The 24,935-nt window shown below is 40.6% G+C and overlaps 1 protein-coding gene across 2 annotated transcripts in view; it reads left to right on the forward strand.

The window, feature by feature from the left end:
- Positions 1–24,935, forward strand: part of NKAIN3 (sodium/potassium transporting ATPase interacting 3) — a 996,279-nt gene that overhangs the window by 929,394 nt on the left and 41,950 nt on the right. The window contains exon 5 of one of the 2 annotated variants that reach the window (XM_069731402.1): positions 10,385–10,445. The exons of the other annotated variant lie outside the window; for it this stretch is intronic. Within the exon in view, the coding sequence (XP_069587503.1) occupies positions 10,385–10,445 (61 nt within the window). The remainder of the gene's footprint in view (positions 1–10,384; positions 10,446–24,935) is intronic. 2 annotated transcript variants of the gene reach the window in all.

Genomic DNA, 24,935 nt, shown 5'->3' on the forward strand with positions numbered 1-24,935 from the left:
ACAAAGTCTTGGAAAATGGCTTGGGCTTTACAGAGCCCAAACAGAATCACTATATATTCATAGTGCCCATCCCTGGTGTTGAAAGCCGTCTTCCATTCGTCCCCCTCATGGATGCGAATCAGATTATAAGCACCCCGCTGATTTAGCTTAGTAAATACCCTTGTTCCCTGAAGCCTATCAAAAAGCTCAGATATCAGGGGCAGGGGATACTTATTCTTAACGGTGATGGCGTTAAACCCCTGTAATCTATGCATGGACGTAGTTCCCCGTTCTTCTTCTGCACGAAGAAGAACCTAGCCCCTGCAGGTGACACTGGCTTCCTAATGAATCCTCTTGCCATATTTTCCTGGATGTACTGAGACATTGCCTCCGTCTCCGGGAGAGATAAAGAATAGACTCGACCCCGGGGAGGCTCAGCACCAGACAAGAGGTCAATAGGACAGTCATAGGGACGGTGAGGCAGAAGAGTCTCTGCAGCCCTTTTGGAGAACACATCCGCATAGGGCCAATATTGCTTGGGAAGAGAGGATAGATCTGCGGGTACCTCAGTAGTAGCAAACTGAATGCCTTCCCTCTGACATCTACCCTCACAAGATTCACCCCATCCCAAAATTCTGCCTGTGGACCACTCGATATGAGAGCCAAGGTATCCTTGACAGGACCTCATCAATTCCCTCAGGAATGACGAGCAGAGATATAATCTCCTGATGAGATGGCGACAAGGACAGAGAGAAAGTAATGGTCTGGTGTGTTATCTGAGAGGGCAGTGTTGACCGATTCACCACTCGTACGATAACTGGTTGAGCTAGCATTACCAGGGGAATTGCGTGACGTTGGGCGAAGGCAGAAGACATAAAATTGCCCTCCGCCCCAGAATCCACACAGAACTCTACCGAGTGGGAGGATGAGCCTAACGTTATTGTCCCTTTAAAGGACAATTTGGAGGCAAACGTCGCTGTGTCTAGTGTACCTCCACCTACTACCACTAGACACTGACATTTCCTCGACTGCTGGGAACATCTGGTGGCAAACATGACAGACCGTGAGTGCACGAGCGGTCCGGGACTTAGATCCCGCTCGTTACACTTCCATGGCCTCATGTGACTCAGGGACCAGGACCGGAGATTCCAAAGGTTTAGCGAAGGTGGGAGCCAGCCTAAACCTCTGCTTACACTGGGCTCACTCTAACCTCCGCTCATGAAAACGGAGGTCAATACGAGTGGACACAGTTATTAACTCCTCCAGTGTGGCGAGAATCTCCCTAGTGGCCAGGGTGTCCTTCAAGTGGTCAGCCAGCCCCCTCCAAAATATAGGGACAAGGGCTTTATCCGACCACTCCAGCTTAGATGCTAGGGTGCGGAAGTGGACGGTAAAATGGCTGACCAAGGATGAGCCCTGAGTCAATGCCAACAGTTGGAGCGCCATATCATGGGTGACTCCAGATCCTAAAAAGACCTGTTTCAGTGTGCTAAGGAACAGGGGAGAACTGCACCACATGATCGCCATGCTCCCACAGCGGCGTAGCCCACTCCAATGCCCTGTCCAACAGGAGAGACACTATAAATCCCACCTTTGCCCGCTCTGTGGGGAAACATGCGGCCAGAAGCTCGAGATGTATAGCGCACTGGCTCACAAAACCCTTATAAGTTTTTCTTCCAGCACATTAAGTGTTGCGAGGGGTTAACTAGCCATTTATTGATGGGCTTTTTTTTGTGGACAACCATAGAGCGGGTGGGAGGTTGTCCACCTTATTTCCACCCCAGGATGCAGTCTGGGGCTTAAATAGTCAGCCTCCAGAGGCATTCGGTGTTCAATAGGCCTGGAGATTGGTGCTTCAGTGTGTTGTGTCCTATGAAGGACAGCTGAACCTTTGAATGCTGAATATTCTTGAGTGGGCGGATTTCCCACAGATGTATGGAGCGTGTTATACCATGTTTGTTTTGTTTTCCTGGTTTGCCCTAAGGGCCGTTTTTATTTTTACCTCACTGTAGTTTTTGCCACATGTATATAATAAACCCATGAAAGACTGAAAAGAGACAGTGTTCCTATGCCTTTCTCTGTGTCAGCTGAGTAAGATACTCTACCACAGGGTATAAATGACCCATACATAAACCATGATCAAAAGTTTTTTCATGCAACATTTCTTCCATCTGGAGAAAGAAAAGTTCAATCTCCAGAGGAGACAATGCTTCTTTTCCATAAGAACTATTAATCTATAGTACAGTCTACCTCAAGACGTGGACACAGACTGAACCGTAGATCAGGGGTGTCAAACTGCATTCCTCAAGGGCCTCAGACCATGCATGTTTTCAAGATTTCCTTTGCATTACACAAGGTGCTGGAATCATTCTGTGCAGGTGATTAAATTATCACCTGTGCAATACAAGGAAATCCTGAAAACATGACCTGTTTGCATCCCTCGAGGAATGCAGTTTGACACCCCTGCCATAGATGGTTTAAAAAGAAAAGCTTGAATATTTTTTTAGACGATAATAACATAAATGCTTATGTAAATATGTAAAGTTCTTTTCTGAATATTTGGTCCAGCGAGTCCACAATTTGGATCAGAAGAGGAAGATTACAGTCATGGCCAAAACTATTGAGAATGAGACAAATAGTAATTTTTCCAAAGTTTACTGCTTCATTTTTGTAATGGCAATTTGCATTTACTCCTGAATGTCAAAGAGTGATCAGCTTAACAGCAATTACTGTACTTGCAAAGTCAATATTTGCCCAGAAAATGAACTTTAACCCCCAAAACACATTTCAACATCATTGAAGTCCTGTCTTAAAAGGAGCAGCTAACATCGTTTTAGTGCTTGATCCATTAACACAGGTGTGGGTGTTGATGAGGACAGGGCTGGCGATCAATCAGTCATGATAAAGTAAGAATGACATCACTGGACACTGTAAAAGGAGGCTGGTTCTTGGTATCATTGTTTCTCTTCAGTTAACCATGGTTATCTCTAAAGAAACACGTGCAGCCATCATTGCACTGCACAAAAATGGCCTAACAGGGAAGAGTATCGCAGCTACAAAGATTGCACCTCAGTCAACAATCTATTGCATCATCAAGAACTTCAAGGAGAGACCTTCCATTGTTGTCAAAAAGGCTCCAGGGCGCCCAAGAAAGACCAGCAAGCGCCAGGACCGTATCTTAAAACTGTTTCAGCTGCGGGATCGGACTACCAGCAGTGCCGAGCTTGCTCAGGAATGGCAGCAGGCTGGTGTGAGTGCTTCTGCACGCACTGTGAGGCGGAGACTCTTTGAGCAAGGGCTGCTGGTTTCAAGGAGGGCAACAAAGAAGCCACTTCTCTCCAGAAAAAACATCAGGGACCGACATATTCTGCAAAAGGTACAGGGAGTGGACTGCTGAGGACTGGGGCAAAGTCATTTTCTCTGATGAATCCCCTTTTCGATTGTTTGGGACATCTGGAAAACAGCTTATTCGGAGAAGAAGAGGTGAGCGCTACCACCAGTCTTGTCTCATGCCAACTGTAAAGCATCCTGAAACCATTCATGTGTGGGGTTGCTTCTCAGCCAAGGGAATCGGCTCACTCACAGTCTTGCCTAAAAACACAGCCATGAATAAAGAATGGTACCAGAATGTCCTCCAAGAGCAACTTCTCCCAACCTTCCAAGAGCAGTTTGGCGCCCAACAATGCCTTTTCCAGCATGATGGAGCACCTTGCCATAAAGCAAAGGTGATAACTAAATGGCTTATGGAACAAAACATAGAGATTTTGGGTCCATGGCCTGGAAACTCCCCAGATCTTAATCCCATTGAGAACTTGTGGTCAGTCATCAAGAGACGGGTGGACAAACAAAAACCAACAAATTCTGGCAAAATGCAAGCACTGATTATGCAAGAATGGACGGCTATCAGTCAGGATTTGGTCCAAAAGTTGATTGAGAGCATGCCAGGGAGAATTACAGAGGTCTTGAAGAAGAAGGGGCAACACTGCAAATATTGACTTGCTGCATTAACTCATTCTAACTGTCAATATAACCTATTGGTACTCATAATATGATAGCAATTATATTTCTGTATGTGATATAAACATCAGACAAACACTAATAAAAACCAAAGGCCAGCAGATCATGTGAAAATATAATTTTGGTGTCATTCTCAAAACTTTTGGCCATGACTGTAGCTCTTTTGGGACAGATTGGATCATGCATTGTGGTTGTGCATCCCTTGGTCGAATTGGATCATGCATTGTGGTTGTGCATCCCTTGGTCGAATTTGCTGGGTTTATCTTTTTTCAACTGCATGAGCTATATAACTATATGAGAGCTTGTCCTTTGTGGAATGAGTTGTATTTTTATTTTGGTACAATTTGGATGCCAAAGGCCCCAGTGATAAAGTATCTGTTCTTGTGGGGTGTATTTATATAGTCCTGGGCAGCATGCTTGATCTGTTAGCATTATTGTCACCAATAATCTGTAAGCCAGACACTGTGCTTTTTACTTATCAATGTGGCAGACATATATACAAGCCTTATCAATGTATATTTGTAATACAAGGCAACCACCTCCTCCCCATGAATGGTAGATGTGGATAATACTCACTTTTTGTCCAGAGGACTCCGCAATTCCGGAACGGGATGCAGCCACAAAGTCAGCTGCAGGCGCTTATACCATACAAGGAATGACACATTTATCCATGCTTACACCAGGGGTTTCCATTTAAATCTCTGAAATACATGATTCAGTTGAAACCACTGTAGCAAGATTCCCTATAATGAGGCAGATGGAGGAAATGTAAATGCAATAGGACATGTGATCCAACGGTGTCTGTCTCTTAAGGATTGCATAAAAGTGCCATCGGCTGCAGTTTTGTGCACTTCTGAAAAGAAGGACACCACTGAACAGAAGCCAGAGTAACTCTGTGGCCTCATTATAGTAAATGGATTCCTCCGAGATTTCATCTGAATCACATCTCTCAGAGATTTAAATGGAAACCCTGATATAAGTGCTCAGCATAGAGTGCCGGATAAATGTGATCCCAAACGTTATGTAGAATGTTCCTAACAAAAGCTTCAACTTAATCCACAAAAAATGCAAGTTCCCACTCAGGTCCATCTGTTAATGGAAATATAGGGGCTTCCACGGTAGTGGTAGCACGAAGGCTCTGGAAAAGCAAAATGGCTCCTCGCCCCTCAAAAGAAATTCAGAAAATTCTGCACTCCCAAATCCAAATGCCCCCATCCCTTCTGTGCCCCACATTGTACTTAAACCACATATAGCATCCACATGTTTGGCATTTCTGAAGCAATGAGAGCCCACCTAAGGGTGCATGTCTCCAGAAGCATGAGGTGGGCATAACATACTGGTCACTATAAGGAACTGGTCACTAGATTATACTGGTCACTACATCATACTGGTCACTACAAAGGCAAATTTCCATTTTCACTTGGAAACATTCATTGCTGCTTGCTTCTTGAAAGCACTCATGGGGTCAAAATAGTCACTACACCTGTAGATAAATTCCCAAAGTGATAATTTCCAAAATGGGGTAATTTGAGAGAGGCATTCTACTCTTCTAGCACTTAGTGGCTCTATTCTAGGAAAATCTGTGCTTCAGGAGGCAAATAGCACTCAGTCCCTCCCGAGTCTCTCCATATGGCAAAGCAGTACTGTACAGCCACATACTGTATTTAGTATTGCCATGTTCAGTAGAAATTGTGGGACAAATTATGGGGCCATTTTTACCCACTTCTTGTGTGAAAATGTAAAATCTTTGGCTAAAACAAAATTTGGGTGGTAAAAATGTAATTATTTTTTCTTCACTTCCCAATAGTATAAAATTCTGTGACACACCCATGGTATTAATGTGATCACTGCACCCCTAGATGAATTCGTTGAGAGGTGTCATTTGTAAAATGTGGTCACGTGTGGGGGTTTCTGCTGTTCTGGCAACTCCTGGGCTCTCCCAGTGGGTCGTGTCACCCCCAAACCATTACAGTAAAATCTGCATTAGAGTATGGCGCTCCTTCCCTTCTGAGCTTTGCACTGTGCCTGAAAAATATTTCCCGATTACATGTAAGGTATAGGTGCACTCAGGAAAAAGTTGGAAAAATGAGAAATCGCTGGTCAACGTTTAACCCTTATGACTTCCTAACAAAAAAATGTTGTTTCAAAAATTGGCTGATGTAAAGTAGACATGCGGGAAATGTTATTTATTAACTAGTTTGTGTGACATATCTCTCTCTGATTTAAGGGCAAATGAATTCAAAGTTTGAAAATTGCTAAATTATATCAAAGAAATTGTACTATCATGAAGTATAATATGTCTTGAAAAAACATTTTTACAATCAATGGGATCCGTTTAAGCGTTCCAGAGTATAACCTCAAAAAGTGACAGTGGTCAGAATTGCAAAAATTGGTCTGGTTATTAACATGCCAACCACCTTGGGGGGTTGGAGGGGCGTAAAGGGGTTAAAAACATTCAGAAATTGTATTTCTAACCTGCATATATTGCGATTTTTTATCTTTCCGTTACTGGGATCTGCAAGAGTTTATTTTCTCTGTCATGTTTATGATGCCCTGGGTGTACTGTATGCATTGAACCAATCAGTTGATTCCCTTGCTGCTGCTGCTGCTGCTGCTCCTCCTCCTACTTCTGCTTTAATGTCACTTCAATAAGAAACTGCAGCTGCATCCCCCCAAATGTGAACCATATAATCTCACCCACCTTATGATACCAACAGTACCAACCAGCATTGGCAACTAACTTAACTATAGGGTTGCTTGTTTTTCTTAGTCTAACCTTCTTTATAGTTTATAATTCTATAAGTAACATAGAACTTTTTTCACATTTCTAATACATATTATCGAGTTCCCAAAGCACCCAGCAGTTACTTTTTACAATTCCTTGCTTTATAAAAGAAATATGTTCTGAATTAAAATTTAATTTGTATTCTGATAATGATGTTAGAGATTTTATTATTTTTCATGCTCTTCCAGGGACATTACTCTTTATTGTACATGTTTGTCTATTTGATGCTGTTAATAAACTATTGCTTGCTGGAAAGTCATTCATAGTGAGTGCGTTTGTCTTTTATGCTCACAAAAACAATTTTATAATGTAATTATTCCGTATTATGCACAGATCAGTAACGTTAAAAAAAATATTTATATAGTTCTAACAGTTTACACAACTTTAATTGGCAAATAAAAATATTGAATAGTACTTTTTTTGTATGATAAGAAATGCCTGGTGAAATGCTAAGACTCCCAGACCATTGACTTTGTTAATCCCTAAGGCTTCTTTCACACTTCAGTTGTTTGGCGTCAGTCTGCTCCGACATTGTGACGGATCGACGGATCCGTCAAAATTGTTGAGCAAACGGTTCTAACGGATCCGTTTTTTTGACACATCCGTGTATCTGGGAAAAGTATGTACATTTTGGAGCATGCTCAATTGAAAAAGCGGATTGGGGCGACGGATCCGCCAAATGACTGTCACGACGGATCCGTCGCCTTTAGGCGGCCATTCTATGAAATGGCGGATGCGATGGATCTGTCACGAACCGCCATTTCGGCGCAGACAAAAAACGTTGCAATGTCCGTCAATGTCTAGACGACGTCTGCCAAATTTCAACGGATCCGTCACATGGCGGATGGAATGGACGACCATCCGCCACAATCCGTCGCTAATGCAAGTTTATGGGAAAATAGCGAATCCGCCCCCAAAAAATGGCGGATCCACTATTTGACAAAAATGGCGGATTCAAACTGACGCCAAAAGACAGAAGTGTGAAAGAGGCCTAAAGGCACCTTCACACTAAGCGATGCTGCAGCGATACCGACAACGATGTCGATTGCTGCAGCGTCGCTGTTTGGTCGCTGGAGAGCTGTCACACAGACAGCTCTCCAGCGACCAACGATCCCGAAGTCCCCGGGTAACCAGGGTAAACATCGGGTTACTAAGCGCAGGACCGCGCTTAGTAACCCGATGTTTACCCTGGTTACCGTTGTAAATGTAAAAAACAAACACTACATACTTACATTCCCGGTGTCTGGTCAGGTCCCTCGCCTTCAGCTTCCAGCACTGACTGAGCGCCAGCCGTAAAGTACAGCGGTGACGTCACCGCTGTGCTTTGCTTTACAGCTGGCCGGCGCTCACCAGTCAGTGCGGGAAGCTGAAGGCGAGGGACCTGACAGACACCGGGAATGTAAGTATGTACTGTTTGTTTTTTTACATTTACAACGGTAACCAGGGTAAACATCGGGTTACTAAGCGCGGCCCTGCGCTTAGTAACCCGATGTTTACCCTGGTTACCAGTGACGACATCGCTGAATCGGCGTCACACACGCACTGAATAAAGTAGCAGAGATTATACACAAACTCATTAGAAAATCCACCTCACTATGGTTATGCTGTAAAAACAAGGATCTCTAGATCCCCATTTTAGTGACCATTATGGTCTCAGTCCTGCGGTCACCAGCAGTTGGTCAGTTATTAATTAACCTGTGGATATGGGATAATATTTTAAGACAACCCTTTTAACACCATTACGTTTTTTAATTATTATAATATTATTTTTGTAATTTAGCCCTTTGATGACGTGTGACGTACATTTTTGTCGCAGGTTAAGTGAAGATGTTCGGAGTGAGCTCAAGCGCTCCACACAAGGCTGACATTGACTCTGTTACACAACCATCATGCCTGTACAGCAACTAGAGCTAGCTCCACTTGCTGCTGTTTACCATTTATATGATGCTGTCAAATTGTGACAGGGGCATTTGAGAAGGTTCACACAAGCATTAGTCAAGAAGACTTTTGGTGTGCTGCCTCCAGGTACTTTTCTTGTCTGGATGGTTTGATTGTTGACAGGGAGGCTTTGCACCCCTTTTGCTTTGCTGCTTCTCTGTTTTTTCAATTTTTATATTTGAAAAAAATTGGTCAGATTTTGAACCAGAAAAGTGGGACAGTTTTCTGCTTGTACATACGTTTGCAAGTCATTTTTATTCAGCATCAGCTATTAATCTTGTAGAAGACCATTTATATTTCTTGTGTTACAGAATTGCAATGTATCCGTAAAAATCGGATGTTATACTGTTGGTTCCGTATGGCATCTAACTTTTGTTTGTGCACCCATTGACTTGGATGGGTGAGTCTCATCCAATTTACGGAAGGAACTAGCGCATGCTGTGATTTGTGTGCGCTCACCTTGCTCCTCACAATGCAATTGTAGGCTGCCATCTTAGTGCAGCAGTTACAATACATACTGCAAAAACAATTGCATTGCAGTACAAAGTATGGATGATCGAACAATCTCAGATCAAAGCCTCCTAAAGAGACTAAAAAACAAAGTGACATTTTTTAAAAAAACTTGCTATGAAAATAAAAATAAAATTAAAGTTTTGATCACCCCTCTTTTCCTCATTAAAATCATCATGTAGTAAAAGTCCATTCTATCAAATATAAAATTATTTACACATTACACCAAAAAGAAAAAGAAAATTCCAGACTTATCCGTTGCAATACAACCCCCCAAAAAAGAAATGCCCTAAAAATTGATTAATATTTTGTGCTGTATACACACCTAAATCGTATCAATAAAACCTACAGCTCAGTGAGCAAAAGAGAAAGCCTCGTACAGATCCAATGATGAAAAAATAAAAAAAGTTATATGGTCTCAGAAATTCACAACGCAAACAATTTTTTTTATAAACTTCAGATTTATTTCAAATTGTATGAAAAACTTTGAGTTCGGTATTGTTGGGAATTGTACTGACCAGAGAATAATATCGTCAGGTCATTTTTACCACACACTGACCGCAGTAAAAATGAAACCCAAAAAACAATAGTGGAATTGCGTTTTATAACCATTTCCTCATTTGGAATTTTCCTTCCCATTTTCAGTATATTATATGGTACAATGAATGGCATCAGTATCAACTACAACTTGTCCAAATAAAACTAGGCTAATAAGGCTGGGCTGAGTTGGGGTGAGATGGGGCATGGTGAAGCCCACACAAATACATTAAGCACATTTCTGGCATGAGGCTCACCAGAAAGGTGTCTCCAGTCTTCAGAGTCGCAGAGCCTTCTTAAGGAATTTGGTGCCTCTTACTCCTGTACGCCCATCATTAACACTGATGCACAAACGCCAGTCTTATTGCATCCGGCCCTATGTCTTTTCATCATGGTCTTTGTTATATTTCTTGATGATGAAAACAAGTAACCTCTTCAGCTAAATCTCCATTCTCAGAGGTTTATTAAAGTGCAGCATTGTTTTTGTATGTTCCTGAGTATTCATAATGAGCTTATAATACCTTCTTATCCACAATGCCAATGTTCACTCTCTCCACTTTATAAATTCTACTCATAATTGCCCTATTAACTGAGATCTCTTTTGCTTTCTCTATGCAGCTCATCGGTTTTGTCTATGCCTGTTACGTGATCAGTGTTTTCACAGATGAAGAAGACAGTTGTAAGTACCAATGTATAATTGGAAAACTGTAACTATCAAAGTATTATAGGATAACGAAAGTATAAGTACCAATATATTATAGGACAGCTGTAAGGACCAATGTATTATAGGGCAGCTGTAAGGACCAATGTATTATAGGACAAATGTAAGGACCAATGTATTATAGGACAGCTGTAAGGACCAATGTATTATAGGACAGCTGTAAGGACCAATGTATCATAGGACAGCTGTAAGGACCAATGTATCATAGGACAGCTGTAAGGACCAATGTATTATAGGACAAATGTAAGGACCAATGTATTATAGGACAGCTGTAAGGACCAATGTATTATAGGACAGCTGTAAGGACCAATGTATCATAGGACAGCTGTAAGGACCAATGTATCATAGGACAGCTGTAAGGACCAATGCATTATAGGACAGCTGTAAGGACCAATGTATTATAGGACAGCTGTAAGGACCAATGTATTATAGGGCAACTGTAGGAAACAATGTATTATAGGACAGCTGTAAGAACCAATATTTTATAGGACAGCTGTAAGGACCAATGCATTATAGGACAACTGTAAGACTTTCCGGGTCTCCCCCCAGGACATCGCAGCAAGGCACGGGATGCGCCGCTGATCCTCCCAGGGACCCCTTTTCAGACCAACTGGGTGTCTAAAGGCCCCCACCACCCAGACTCTGTGCTCCCGGGACACTTCTGCCCGGACTGGCTTTATTATAAGGTTGTGCCTCAACAAGGGATCGGTCGTACACCCCCTACCACTGCCACTATTATGCATCTATGTCAAAGGACTTGAGTAACCCCATGAGTAAGACCCGGGAGGGTCGAAACGTCGGGTTTTTGTCTATTTCAAATGAATATAAATGTGGCAACCACTTCTTTTTGTTTTCTTCAATAAAATTGGCATGCACCTTTTGCATCTTACCAGTCTTGAGTGTGCGGTAATCCTTTTTGAACCTTTGCTTTATGGCAAGGTGCTCCATCATACTGGAAAAGGCATTGTTGGGCGCCAAACTGCTCTTGGACGGTTGGGAGAAGTTGCTCTTGGAGGACATTTTGGTACCATTCTTTATTCATGGCTGTGTTTTTAGGCAAGACTGTGAGTGAGCCGATTCCCTTGGCTGAGAAGCAACCCCACACATGAATGGTTTCAGGATGCTTTACAGTTGGCATGAGACAAGACTGGTGGTATCGCTCACCTCTTCTTCTCCGAATAAGCTGTTTTGCAGATGTCCCAAACAATCGAAAAGGGGATTCATCAGAGAAAATGACTTTGCCCCAGTCCTCAGCAGTCCACTCCCTGTACCTTTTACAGAATATCAGTCGGTCCCTGATGTTTTTTCCGGAGAGAAGTGGCTTCTTTGCTGCCCTCCTTGAAACCAGGCCTTGCTCAAAAAGTCTGCGCCTCACAGTGCGTGCAGAAGCACTCACACCAGCCTGCTGCCATTCCTGAGCAAGCTCGGCACTGCTGGTAGTCCGATCCCGCAGCTAAAACAGTTTTAAGATACGGTCCTGGCGCTTGCTGGTCTTTCTTGGGCGCCCTGGAGCCTTTTTGACAACAATGGAAGCTCTCTCCTTGAAGTTCTTGATGATGCGATAGATTATTGACTGAGGTGCAATCTTTGTAGCTGTGATACTCTTCCCTGTTAGGCCATTTTTGTGCAGTGCAATGATGGCTGCACATGTTTCTTTAGAGATAACCATGGTTAACTGAAGAGAAACAATGATACCAAGCACCAGCCTCCTTTTTAAGTGTCCAGTGATGTCATTCTTACTTAATCATGACTGATTGATCGCCACCCCTGTCCTCATCAACACCCACACCTGTGTTAATGGATCAATCACTAAAACGATGTTAGCTGCTCCTTTTAAGGCAGGACTGCAATGATGTTGAAATGTGTTTTAGGGGTTAAAGTTCATTTTCTGGGCAAATATTGACTTTACAAGTACAGTAATTGCTGTTAAGCTGATCACTCTGACATTCAGGAGTATATGCAAATTGCCATTAGAAAAAATGAAGCAGTAGACTTTGGAAAAATTAATATTTGTCTCATTCTCAAAATTTTTGTCCATGACTGTATTATAGGACAGCTGTAAGGGCCAATGTATTATAGGGCAGCTGTAAGGACCAATGTATTATAGGACAGCTGTAAGGACCAATGTATTATAGGACAGCTGTAAGGACCAATGTATTATAGGACAGCTGTAAGGACCAATGTATTATAGGACAGCTGTAAGGACCAATGTATCATAGGACAGCTGTAAGGACCAATGTATTATAGGACAGCTGTAAGGACCAATGTATTATAGGGCAACTGTAGGAGCCAATGTATTATAGGACAGCTGTAAGGACCAATGTATTATAGGACAGCTGTAAGGACCAATGTATTATAGGACAGCTGTAAGGACCAATGTATTATAGGGCAGCTGTAAGGACCAATGCATTATAGGACAGCTGTAAGGACCAATGTATCATAGGACAGCTGTAAGGACCAATGTATTATAGGACAGCTGTAAGGACCAATGTATTATAGGACAGCTGTACGGGCCAATGTATTATAGGGCAACTGTAGGAACCAATGTATTATAGGACAGCTGTAAGAACCAATATTTTATAGGACAGCTGTAAGGACCAATGCATTATAGGACAACTGTAAGAACCAATGTATTATAGGACAGCTGTAAGAACAAATATTTTCTAGGACAGCTGTAAGGACCAATGTATTATAGGACAGCTATAAGAACCAATGTATTATTGGACAGCTGTAAGGACCAATGTATTATAGGACAGCTGTAAGAACCAATGTATTATAGGACAGCTGTAAGAACAAATATTTTATAGGACAGCTGTAAGGACCAATGCATTATAGGACAACTGTAAGGACCAATGTATTATAGGACAGCTGTAAGGACCAATTTATTATAGGACAACTGTAAGGACCAATGTATTATAGGACAGCTATAAGAACCAATGTATTATTGGACAGCTATAAGAACCAATGTATTATTGGACAGCTGTAAGGACCAATGTATTATAGGACAGCTGTAAGGACCAATGTATTATAGGATGGCTGTGTAGACCAATGTATTAAAGGGCAGCTGTAAGAACCAATGTATTATAGGGTGGCTGTAAGTGCCAATGTATAATAGGACAGCGGTAAGCAACAGAGTATTATAAGACAGCTGTAAGGAGCAATACATTATAGGACAGCTGTAAGGACCAATGTATAATAGGACAGCTGTAACTATCAAAGTATTATAGGATAGTGGCAGTATAAGTACCAATATACTATTGGATAGCTGGAGGACCAATGTATTATAGGACAGTGGTAAGAAACAATGTATTATAAAACAGCTATAAGGACTCATGTATTATATGACAACTGTTATTGCCAATGTATTATAGGACAATAGTAAGTTCCATTGTAGTATATGACAGATGTAAGTACCAGTGTGTTATAGGACAGCTGCAGTATAAGTACTAATGTATAATATGGCAACTGTAAGGACGAATGTATTATAGGATATCCATAAGTGCCAATGTATTATAGAACAGCTATAAGTATCAATGTATTATTAGACAACTGTAAGCATCATTCTATGGGACAACCATAAGTATCTTATGGATGCGCCATTAATGTGGTATGGAAGGGAGCCAATATCCATGGCCCCTTCCTAAGCTATTAATATCATCCCACAGCTGTCTGTTTATCCTTTGCTGGTTATTGAATATAGGGGAGACCTCACATCATTTTTGAGGGGCAGTCTCTGCTATAAGAACCAGTAAAGGCTAAGCAAACACCCGTGAGCTGATATTAATAGCCTGGGAACCTTTATGGCTATTGGCCCCTTCCCAGAATATTAACATCAGCCCCCAGCCGTCGGCTTTCCTTTAGCTGGTTATGAAAATTATGGGAAACTCTACGCTGCTTTTTTTATTATTTATTAACAAGTTACACTAAGGTTACCTGAGTTCATAGCAGCTGTTTCTCTTGGTTTGCAAGTGACAGTGCCAGACTAATGAACGGTTGCGAGTTCGGCAATCAGGACTCCAGAATTCATCAGTCTGGCACTTGAACTACCGTGAAACCCAGTGGCTGTGAACTCAGGTGACCTTAAAGGTCACCAGGTCTCCTGGCAACTGCAAGGCCCAGAAACCTCATGGGAATCTTTGAGGGACATTACAAGGTCATTGGAGTTTCCAACTGCTGGAACACCTGGAGGCTGTCAACTAAGTTTGTTAATGAATTAAAAAAATGAAAAAAAGGTGTGGGGTCCCCAGCAATTTTCACAACCAGCTGAGTGAAAGCCGATGGCTGGGGGCTGATGTTGTTATTCTGGGAAATTGTCAATAGCCATAAAGGTTCCCAGGCTATTAATATCAGCTCACAGTTGTTTGCTTAGACTGGTTTTTATAGGAGAATCCCCCTATATTTACTAACCAGCAAAGGCTACACAAACACCTGCGGCCTAATAATAATAGCCTAGGAAGGGGCCATGTACATTGTCCCCCTCCAAGACTAAGAACATCAACTCTAAGCCGCCCCAGAAATGGCACATCTAGCCTTGAATATTCTCACTTGCTCTGATGCGGAGGCAAGTGGGGTAAAAGGTTTGTGGTGGATTTCAGCTGCTTTATGGCTGCTGACATCAAGCCCAGGAGTTAGTAATGGAGACGCTGCCATTACTAACCTCATAGTCAGATTGTAATAAAGATAAAGCCAGAGTAAAGTCCTTTATTTGAAATAAAACTCCTCTTTTACCCATTTACTCACAAAAAATTAATGTAGAAAAGCAAACCTACAATCTCCTGACTACGGATATATCCATATGACCCACGACGAGGTCCAACTCTGCTATATCTGGATGCACTGCTGAGCAATGGCAAGATGCTCAGCCCGGCATCCAGGAAACACTGAGCTGAGCGTGATAACTTGGCTTTGTGTGACCAGCTGTGACGTCATTACGATTACCGCCAGTCTTACACAGCCGTATTCCCACACTCTGCTTGGTGAATCCCGGATGTCAGGCTGAGCAGCTACATCATGCCACCGCTCAGCAATGCATCCAGATGTAGCAGAGTTGGACCTAATACATTATTGAACAGGTCTAAGAACCAATGAATTATCGGGGGTTATAGGCACCAATGTATTAGAGGACAACTGTAAGTACTAATATATATCAGGGATGTATATTACGAGACATAATAAGTAAGCCATAAGTGCTCTAATATAATGGGATTATTGTAAGAACCACTTTAGTAGACAGCAGCTATAAGTACCAATATATTAGAGGACAGCTGTAAATACTAATGTATTAAAGGGCTGCTGTACGAAGCAATGTATTGTGTGTAAATATCAATATATTAGAGGAGACGTTTAAGTGCCAATGTATTAGAGGAGGGCTAAAAGTAATAATGTATTAGAGGACCACAGTGATACAATAGTATTAAGAGAATGTATCAATGTATGGGACTGCAGTAAATACAAATGTACTAGAGGACAACTATCAGTACAAACATGTTAGCGCACAGCTATACTGTAAGTACCAATGTGTTAGAAGACAGTTGTAAGTACAAATATATTAGTGAACTGCTTTAAGTACCAGTGTATAAAAGGACAGCTATTAGCAGCATTGTATATATTGTAAGAGGACTGCTATACAGTAAGTACCAGTGCATAAGAAAATATTTGTAAATGCTGATGTATTAGACGACAGCTGTATACCAATTATATCAATGAAGCTACTAAAAGACAAGTTTGCGTCACAAAATGTAATACATCACACAAAGAGGATGTATTTTGGGAGAATACTAATCGAAAAAGGCATGGTTGTAGGAAAAAATGGAAAAGCTTTTTCCTTACAGTCTTATCCCCCTCCAAAAGAAAAGGTTATTCCATATTCATAGAATATGGGATAAGTTATTGATCACTGGTGGTCTTGTCGCTTTGTAACCCCAAGATTAGGCTCCTGCAGCTTTGTCCTGAATGGAGCTCAGGTCCTGTGCTCCATTCATCGTATATGGGACTGCCAGATATAGCTAAGCACTATGTTCGGCAGTTCCATGGATTATTATTGGAGCGGAGGCTGAGCTTCATTCAGGACCAGTGTGCAGAGCTCCATTCTCAGGATTTTGAAGCCTTGATCTCCGGACTGTTCAGGATCCCAGTGGTTGGACCCCAGCAAATTATTCCTTAATAATAATAATAATAATCTTTATTTATATAGCGCTAACATATTCCGCAGCGCTTTACAGTCTGCACACATTATCATCACTGTCTCCGATGGGGCTCACAATCTAAATTCCTTATCAGTATGTCTTTGAATGTGGGAGGAAACCGGAGAACCCGGTGGAAATTCACACAAACACGGGGAGAACATACGAGCATTGCAAACTCATTGCAGATGTCCTTGGGGGGATTTGAACCCAGGACCCCAATGCTACATTCCTTATACCTTTGATAGGGAGTTTAGTATAGATACGACTGTATTATATGACAGCTGCAAGTGCCAGTATGTTATAGGAAAACAGTAAGCAAGTAACTGTATTACAAACTAGCTGTTTATACCAGTCTATTAAAGCATTGTATCCAAATGTTGCTTTCTGTATATGCATCTTTCATTACATTTCTCATAGGGTTGGTGTTCATATCTTCTTTTGCTGTGAATAGTAGCGGACTCCCACTTATTATATGTCCCCTTTGGGAGGGTTAGATCATGACACACACTTGTACCATTGAGTTTATTCCCATGTCTTTAATTAAACAATCTGATTCCAGAAATGAGCAGATAATATGCATCAAATCATACACAAAATATGCAACAGATATATAAGAGAGAGGTAGTCTCAACATTACCTGCTAGGAAGTTAATGGCAGACCATTCGAAAATATAGAAAACCCAAAAATGAAAACACCGAACAAATGGTCAGAAAGGCGTCAGAACAAAGTAAGGTTGTGAAAGTACAAAACCTTTCTTTAGCCGACAATTGGTTAAATGGTGGCAATCGAGAGAATGGGTATATATACTGTAAATATATACTTAGATTAGATATACAGACAATTAAAAGACCCTCTAAACCACGAGGAAAGGGCATACGTGCAAAGAATGGATCCAAAAGTTCATACTAACAGGAAGTCCACCTCTGAATGGCTTAATAAAAACAAAATTAAGACTTTGGAGTGGCCTAGTCAAAGTCCTGACCTTAGTCCAATTGAGATGCCGTGGCATGACCTTAAAAAGGCAGTTCATGTTTGGAAACCTTCCAATGTGGCTGAATTACAACAATGCAAATATGAGTGCTAGAATTCCTCCAGAGTGTTGTAAAAGACTCATTGCCAGTTATCGCAAATGTTTGATTGCAGTTATTGCTGCTAAGGGTGACCCAACATTTTTATCAGGTTTAGGGAGCAGTCACTTTTTCACACAAGGCCTTCTTTTTCCCTTAATAATAAAGACCTTCATTTAAAAAAAAAAACATTTTGTGTTTACTTTATCTTTGTCTAATATTTAAATTTGTTTGGTGATCTGAAACATTTAAAGGTGACAAACATACAAGAGAATAGGAAATGGGGCAAACAGTTTTTCCCACAACTTTATTTTTCCTGACTTACATACACATGTATTTTCAACAGAGAAAGAGAAGAAAGAGCTGCCGCCAGACAATCTTACCACCGACTTAGTAAGGAAAATGGATTTGGAATTGAAATTTCAACTGCCTGATCCTTTCATGTCAGGGAAAAGTCAGAAGGCCCCAATGCACATTAGTATGGTCAGATGAAATGAGGGGGTTTGACATCAACCTCTAAAGACATTAACATCTAATGTGTATTGGTGTCTTTACACACCATCCCTCTTTGGTAATCTAAGCAATTAGACATTTACAGTACATTTTCCATAATAATAATATAATAATAATAATCTATCTGTATTGTTAAAGGGACAACTCCTTTAAGGATGCACAAAGATCATATAATTTCTTTAATATACTCTTTATCCTATCATAAAGTCTTTACAATAAAGTGTAAGGTTCCACCTCAGTGTCCACTTCATGGGGGGCCTCTAGGTATATGTGAGCCTAACAAATGCTTAATAACCATCATAATATAATAATGACAACCATGAAAATGGGCAATATGATAGTAATAAGCAGAGCTCTGCACCCATCTTGAACTCGAATTATCTGCAGTGTTCTAGGATAAATAAAATAACAGTACGTCTACATAATTTATGTATGTCCAATCATACAGGAAGCTTACAAGATATTACAAAAGTAATCTAAGTCATTTCCATTGGAATACTAAACAGCACATTTCCATTTTAAGGAGATGGATTTAAAAGGCATATCATTTTAGGTTCCTATAAAAGCCTAATTTTCTAAACAATAAATATAATAGAATATTATTTTCTACTTTCTGCAGACCTAAGTATATAGTTACTTGGAAATGTAAAAGCTTATCTAAGTGGGTGAATGTGTTTCATACATTGAATGACATTTATAAAAACAAGTACAAAGAAAAACTGGGTCATCAGGTCACCGCGCTCATTGTCCAAAGGGTCTCTGAAACATGAGAATGGAATATATTGGTTTCTATGAGCAACTCTTCCACTTTTTCTCTGAAAAAGTTTATTAAATCTATACTGGGTTCAGAAATGTATAAGTTAAGATTTTTTAAAGGGAAGTTATCATCCCAAAATTACCTATTGTTTAAAACAGATTTTTGTGTTACATGTTTGTTTGTTTTTTAATTTGGCAATGTTTTTTCGTCTTTTGTATTTTTATTTTTAAAAAAATATATAGTAATCTTTCAATTTTCATACTGGCCATTGGAGCTTTGTGGACTCAGACTTTTTATCCTTTTAGTAAGAGATTACAGCAAGGCTCCATATTATCAGAAGTCACACACTGATAGGTAAGACCTCTATACACCGCCAATAACACAGGATCCACCAATCACAATAGTCTGATTTCACACTTGACTCTGCCTCCCTTCCCTTCATAATGGCCTTTGAACCCCTGTTATTAGATGCTTCAATACAAAAGATAGAGTTGGAGGCTGTTCTTTGTGGCTATGTACACATGTTGTTTCCTGAGACAACAGGAAATTATAATATTAAATAGTCCTAGTACCAGTGTGAAAATACTTATTTTATGCAATAAAATGCAAATTAATAAGGTCAAAATCATGCAATGTGATTTTCTGCATTTTTTTTAAGATTCCTTCTCTCACAATTGAACTGTACCTACAATAAAAATGACAGACCACTACATATTTTGTAGGAGGGAAAACTTGCAAAATTGGCAGTTTATCAAATACTTATTTTCCCCACTGTCTATATATATATACATACACGTATATACAGTCATGGCTAAAAGTGTTGGCACAATTGAAATTGTTCCAAAAAATGAAGTATATCTCCCAGAAAATTATTCTAATTACATGTTTTGTTATAAACATCTTTATTTCCTTTGCGTGTACTGAAACAACACAAAAAAACAGAGGAAAAAAAGGCAAATTGGACATAATTTCAGATAAAACCGCAAAAATAGACAGGACAAAATTGTTGCCACCTTTCTAAAATGAAGGGTAAACAATTTTGTTTCAAGCATGTTATGCTCATTCAAACTCACCTGTGGCAAGTAACAGGTGTGGACAATATGAAATTCACACCTTAAACCAGATAAAAAAGAGATAAGTTGATTCAGTCTTTGCATTGGCTGTCTGTGTGTGTGACACTAAGCATGGAGAACAGAAAGATGAGAAGAGAACTGTCTGAAGACTTGAGAACCAAATTTCTTCAACAATATCAACAATCTCAAGGTTAAATGTCCATCTCCAGATGGTGCATAGCTGTTCTCATCCTCAGTACTATAAACTTCACTCCATATCCACCACTAGAAACTTGAGGGTTTTCTCAAGATGTTATTGTCAAAATTCAATTATTTTTGCAAATGAAGCAGAAATTATTCTTGTGCACATTCTCTCATTAAGAAATGAAATGAGGAAATTATTTGCAATCGGGCACTGGACGCATGGTAACAAATTATATGGAAAAATCAAAAACACAAAAAGAAAGCACTTCATTTTAGGGATATATGTATTTATTTATTTTTTATGTTACATAGTATATATGAACAATTCAGAAAAGACAAGGGAGTGCTTCCTAATTATCTAGAATACTATAATTTATTGCTGTATTAACTCAATCTGATAAGATTTTATATATCCCAGTGATGCCATAAAATAAATACACTGTATAGAATTCTAAATTGAACTGTATCTGTCAGGTATAATTGTCATTTCACGTAATTTATCAGAATAAGCTTGCCATGCGTCTGTAATTGAGGAATAATATTATTTCTGGCCTGGATAAGACTTGCAACCTATATTTTTCAACAGTGAAGGCTGTACCTCTTCTAATTTTCAGTTGTCTCTGAGCTAGTGAGTAGAAATGTCCCCCATACACTGCACAGATGGACATGCTTTGTTCTCTCTTCTTCTACATGTGTGTGTGTATATATATATATATGTTAGGTGTCGAGTTCCCATCGCTGCACAGGGGGAATCTCGAACCATGTCTGCTGCGGTCTCCCATTCTTCTCCAGCCACAGTGGAGCCTGCTCAGCTGAGACGTCGGTCCCAGCCTGATACTGGATGACTCGTTACTGCTGCCCTTCCAGGCTCTGTCATTGTAGCCAGCAATGTTCAGCAGCGAGCGGGTCTTTCTGGGACTAAGCCCCGCTTTTCCCATACTGAGCATGCCCATGGGACAACCTCCCATTGGAGGTCTGGGGTCACATGCTCAGGTCCTGTAGAAGCTTCTATTGTAAAAAGGTGAAAAGATCTTCAGCTCACCCAAATGGAGTCCAAATTCCAAGAAGAAATCCGAGCAAGGATCAAGCGTGCAGCCAACAATGTCATGGATACAAAAGAAACGAGGGAAATCCAGCTCCAGGAAAGAGAAATAGTCTCTGATAAAATCCAAAATAGCTTTATTGTCATGAAAAAATTTAAAATGTGGACCCCGGAGTCCACATTTTAAATTTTTTCATGACAATAAAGCTATTTTGGATTTTATCAGAGACTATTTCTCTTTCCTGGAGCTGGATCTCCCTCGTTTCTTTTAGAAGCTTCTATTGGACCAAAAGGAAGGCCCATGTCTGCTACAGCTATAAAAGGTCTGTATGGCCGCACGGCCATGTGCTAGTGTCAACTTATGTTTTGAACCTTGCTACTGTGTGGTCATGTTTGCATGAGGTCAGAGTTGGCTGAAATAAGCTCCAAGAATACCGGCACCTCCGGTGTAGAGTTTTGTGTGTGTGGATTCAGGTCTTGGCTGAAATAAGCTCCTAGAATACCTGCTGTTTGTGTGCTATGCTGACTGCATGACCACAGTTTTGCTCTGTTTGGTAGCTGTGTTCCTCTGTGAGGTTAACAGGGCACAGCGTTTCCCTATCCTAGCGATTCTATGAAGTAACAGAGTTCACTAATACCGCCATATAGCACCGCACATTGCTAGCAGCAGGTTCCTCTCCTGCACGGTGGACCCCGGGTTGCGAACGCACCTATTATTACATATATTTATACTCGGTGCGTTCCGCCAACCCTAACATATATATATATATATATATATATATATACATATATATATATACATGAGGGATTGCTGTTCTCCTCTCTTTATATAGCTCATGTTCAGAAGAAACAGCAGCAGCCAGGAGGACCATTATACAGCAGTACTGAACAGCATTAGGGTGTAATGAAACACTTGGGTCTATGAATTTCTGCGTCTTCTGTTTTCCAACTCCCCTCTCCATATACTTCACACGTTCAGTATTTGGTCAGTATTTTATATCAGTTTCTGTAATTATTTTACTTGCAAATACTGACGTAAAATACTGACCAAATACTGAGCATATGAATGTGGCCTTACACTGATTTTGCACCAGAGCCCAAGAACTTTGTTACACTTAGGTCTTGCTCACATGTAAACTTCAATGAAAACCTACAAAGAATAAATTGCCGCTCATAAAAATAAGTACAAATTCTGTTTTATTAAAGTGTTACATATCACAAAAATTGCATTAAAATATGTGGGGAGCATCACCCAAAAAACTACATAGAAAATCAGATATCAGTATAATATAAATGATCAGTAACATAGTAACATAGTAACATAGTTAGTAAGGCCGAAAAAAGACATTTGTCCATCCAGTTCAGCCTATATTTCATCATAATAAATACCCAGATCTACGTCCTTCTACAGAACCTAATAATTGTATGATACAATATTGTTCTGCTCCAGGAAGACATCCAGGCCTCTCTTGAACCCCTCGACTGAGTTCGCCATCACCACCTCCTCAGGCAAGCAATTCCAGATTCTCACTGCCCTAACAGTAAAGAATCCTCTTCTATGTTGGTGGAAAAACCTTCTCTCCTCCAGACGCAAAGAATGCCCCCTTGTGCCCGTCACCTTCCTTGGTATAAACAGATCCTCAGCGAGATATTTGTATTGTCCCCTTATATACTTATACATGGTTATTAGATCGCCCCTCAGTCGTCTTTTTTCTAGACTAAATAATCCTAATTTCGCTAATCTATCTGGGTATTGTAGTTCTCCCATCCCCTTTATTAATTTTGTTGCCCTCCTTTGTACTCTCTCTAGTTCCATTATATCCTTCCTGAGCACCGGTGCCCAAAACTGGACACAGTACTCCATGTGCGGTCTAACTAGGGATTTGTACAGAGGCAGTATAATGCTCTCATCATGTGTATCCAGACCTCTTTTAATGCACCCCATGATCCTGTTTGCCTTGGCAGCTGCTGCCTGGCACTGGCTGCTCCAGGTAAGTTTATTATTAACTAGGATCCCCAAGTCCTTCTCCCTGTCAGATTTACCCAGTGGTTTCCCGTTCAGTGTGTAATGGTGATATTGATTCCCTCTTCCCATGTGTATAACTCTATAGTAAGTAAAGTGGCTGTGCATTAGTCACACAGTGTTAATAGCAACAATAATAATAATAATAGAAAATGTAAGGCCCTAAGTAGTATAGCGTGATAAAATCACATAGCAACGCAGTACAAGTGTCCAATGTAAACTGACCATATGCATGAAGAGACATTGACCACATATGTTTCGCCTTAGCTTTCTCAGGGAGTGTATATATACAGTTGTGCTCAAAAGTTTACATACCCCAGCAGAACTTTTGCTTTCTTGGCCTTTTTTCAGAGAATATGAATGATAACACCAAAACTTTTTCTCCACGCATGGTTAGTGGTTGGGTGAAGCCATTTATTATCAAACTACTGTGTTTTCTCTTTTTAAATCATAATGACAACCCAAAATATCCAAATGACCCTAATCAAAAGTTCACATACCTATTTCTTAATACTGTGTATTGCCCCTCTAGCTTCAATGACAGCTTGAAGTCTTTTGTGGTAGTCGTGGATGAGGTTCTTTATTTTCTGAGATGGTAAAGCTGCCCATTCTTCTTGGCAAAAAGGCTCCAGTTCCTGTAAATTCCTGGGCTGTCTAGTATGAACTGCGCGCTTGATATCTCCCCAGAGTGGTTCACTGATATTGAGGTCAGGAGACTGAGATTGCCACTGCAGAACCTTCACTTTTTTCTGCTGTAGCCAATGACAGGTCGACTTGGCCTTGTGTCTTGGATCATTGTCATGTTGGAACGCTCAAGTATGTCCCATGCGCAGCTTCCAGACTGATGAGTGCAAATTTGCCTCCAGTATTTGCTGATAACATGCTGCATTCATCTTTCCTTCAACTTTGACCAAGTTTCCTGTGCCTTTGTAGCTCACACATCCTCAAAACTTCAGCAATCCACCCCCGTGCTTTACAGTAGGAAAGGTGTTCCTTTCATCATAGGCCTTGTTGACCTCTCTCCAAAAGTAACGTTTATGTTTGTGGCCAAAAAGTTCAATTTTGGTCTCATCACTTCAAATTACCAAGTTCCAGAAATGCTGAGGCTTGTCTCTGTGCTGTTTACATATTGTAGGGGAGACACTTCGTGGCATTTGTGCAGTAATGGCTTTCTTCTGGCGACTCGAGCATGCAGCCCATTTTTCTTCAAATGGCTCCTTATTGTGCATCTTGAAACAGCCACACTGCTAGTTTGTAGAAAGTCCTGTATCTCAGCTGATATTATTTGTGAGTTTTTGTTTGCATCCCGAACAATTTGACTGGCAGTTGTGGACGACATTTTTGTTGATCTACCTGACCGTGGTTTTGTTTTTACAGTGCCCCCGATTTTCCATTTGTTAATCACAGTTTGAACGCTGCTGACTGGCATTATCAATTCCTTAGATATCTTTTTGTATCCCTTTACTGTTTTATACAATTCAACTACCTTTTCCCGTAGATCCCTTGACAATTCTTTTGCTTTCCCCATGACTCACAATCCAGAAATGTCAGTGGCTGGATGAAAGATGCAAGAGTCTGTCTGGATCCCAGAAACTCACTCAGTT

This window comes from Ranitomeya imitator, chromosome 6, assembly GCF_032444005.1.
Source record: "Ranitomeya imitator isolate aRanImi1 chromosome 6, aRanImi1.pri, whole genome shotgun sequence".
Taxonomy (NCBI): domain Eukaryota; kingdom Metazoa; phylum Chordata; class Amphibia; order Anura; family Dendrobatidae; genus Ranitomeya; species Ranitomeya imitator.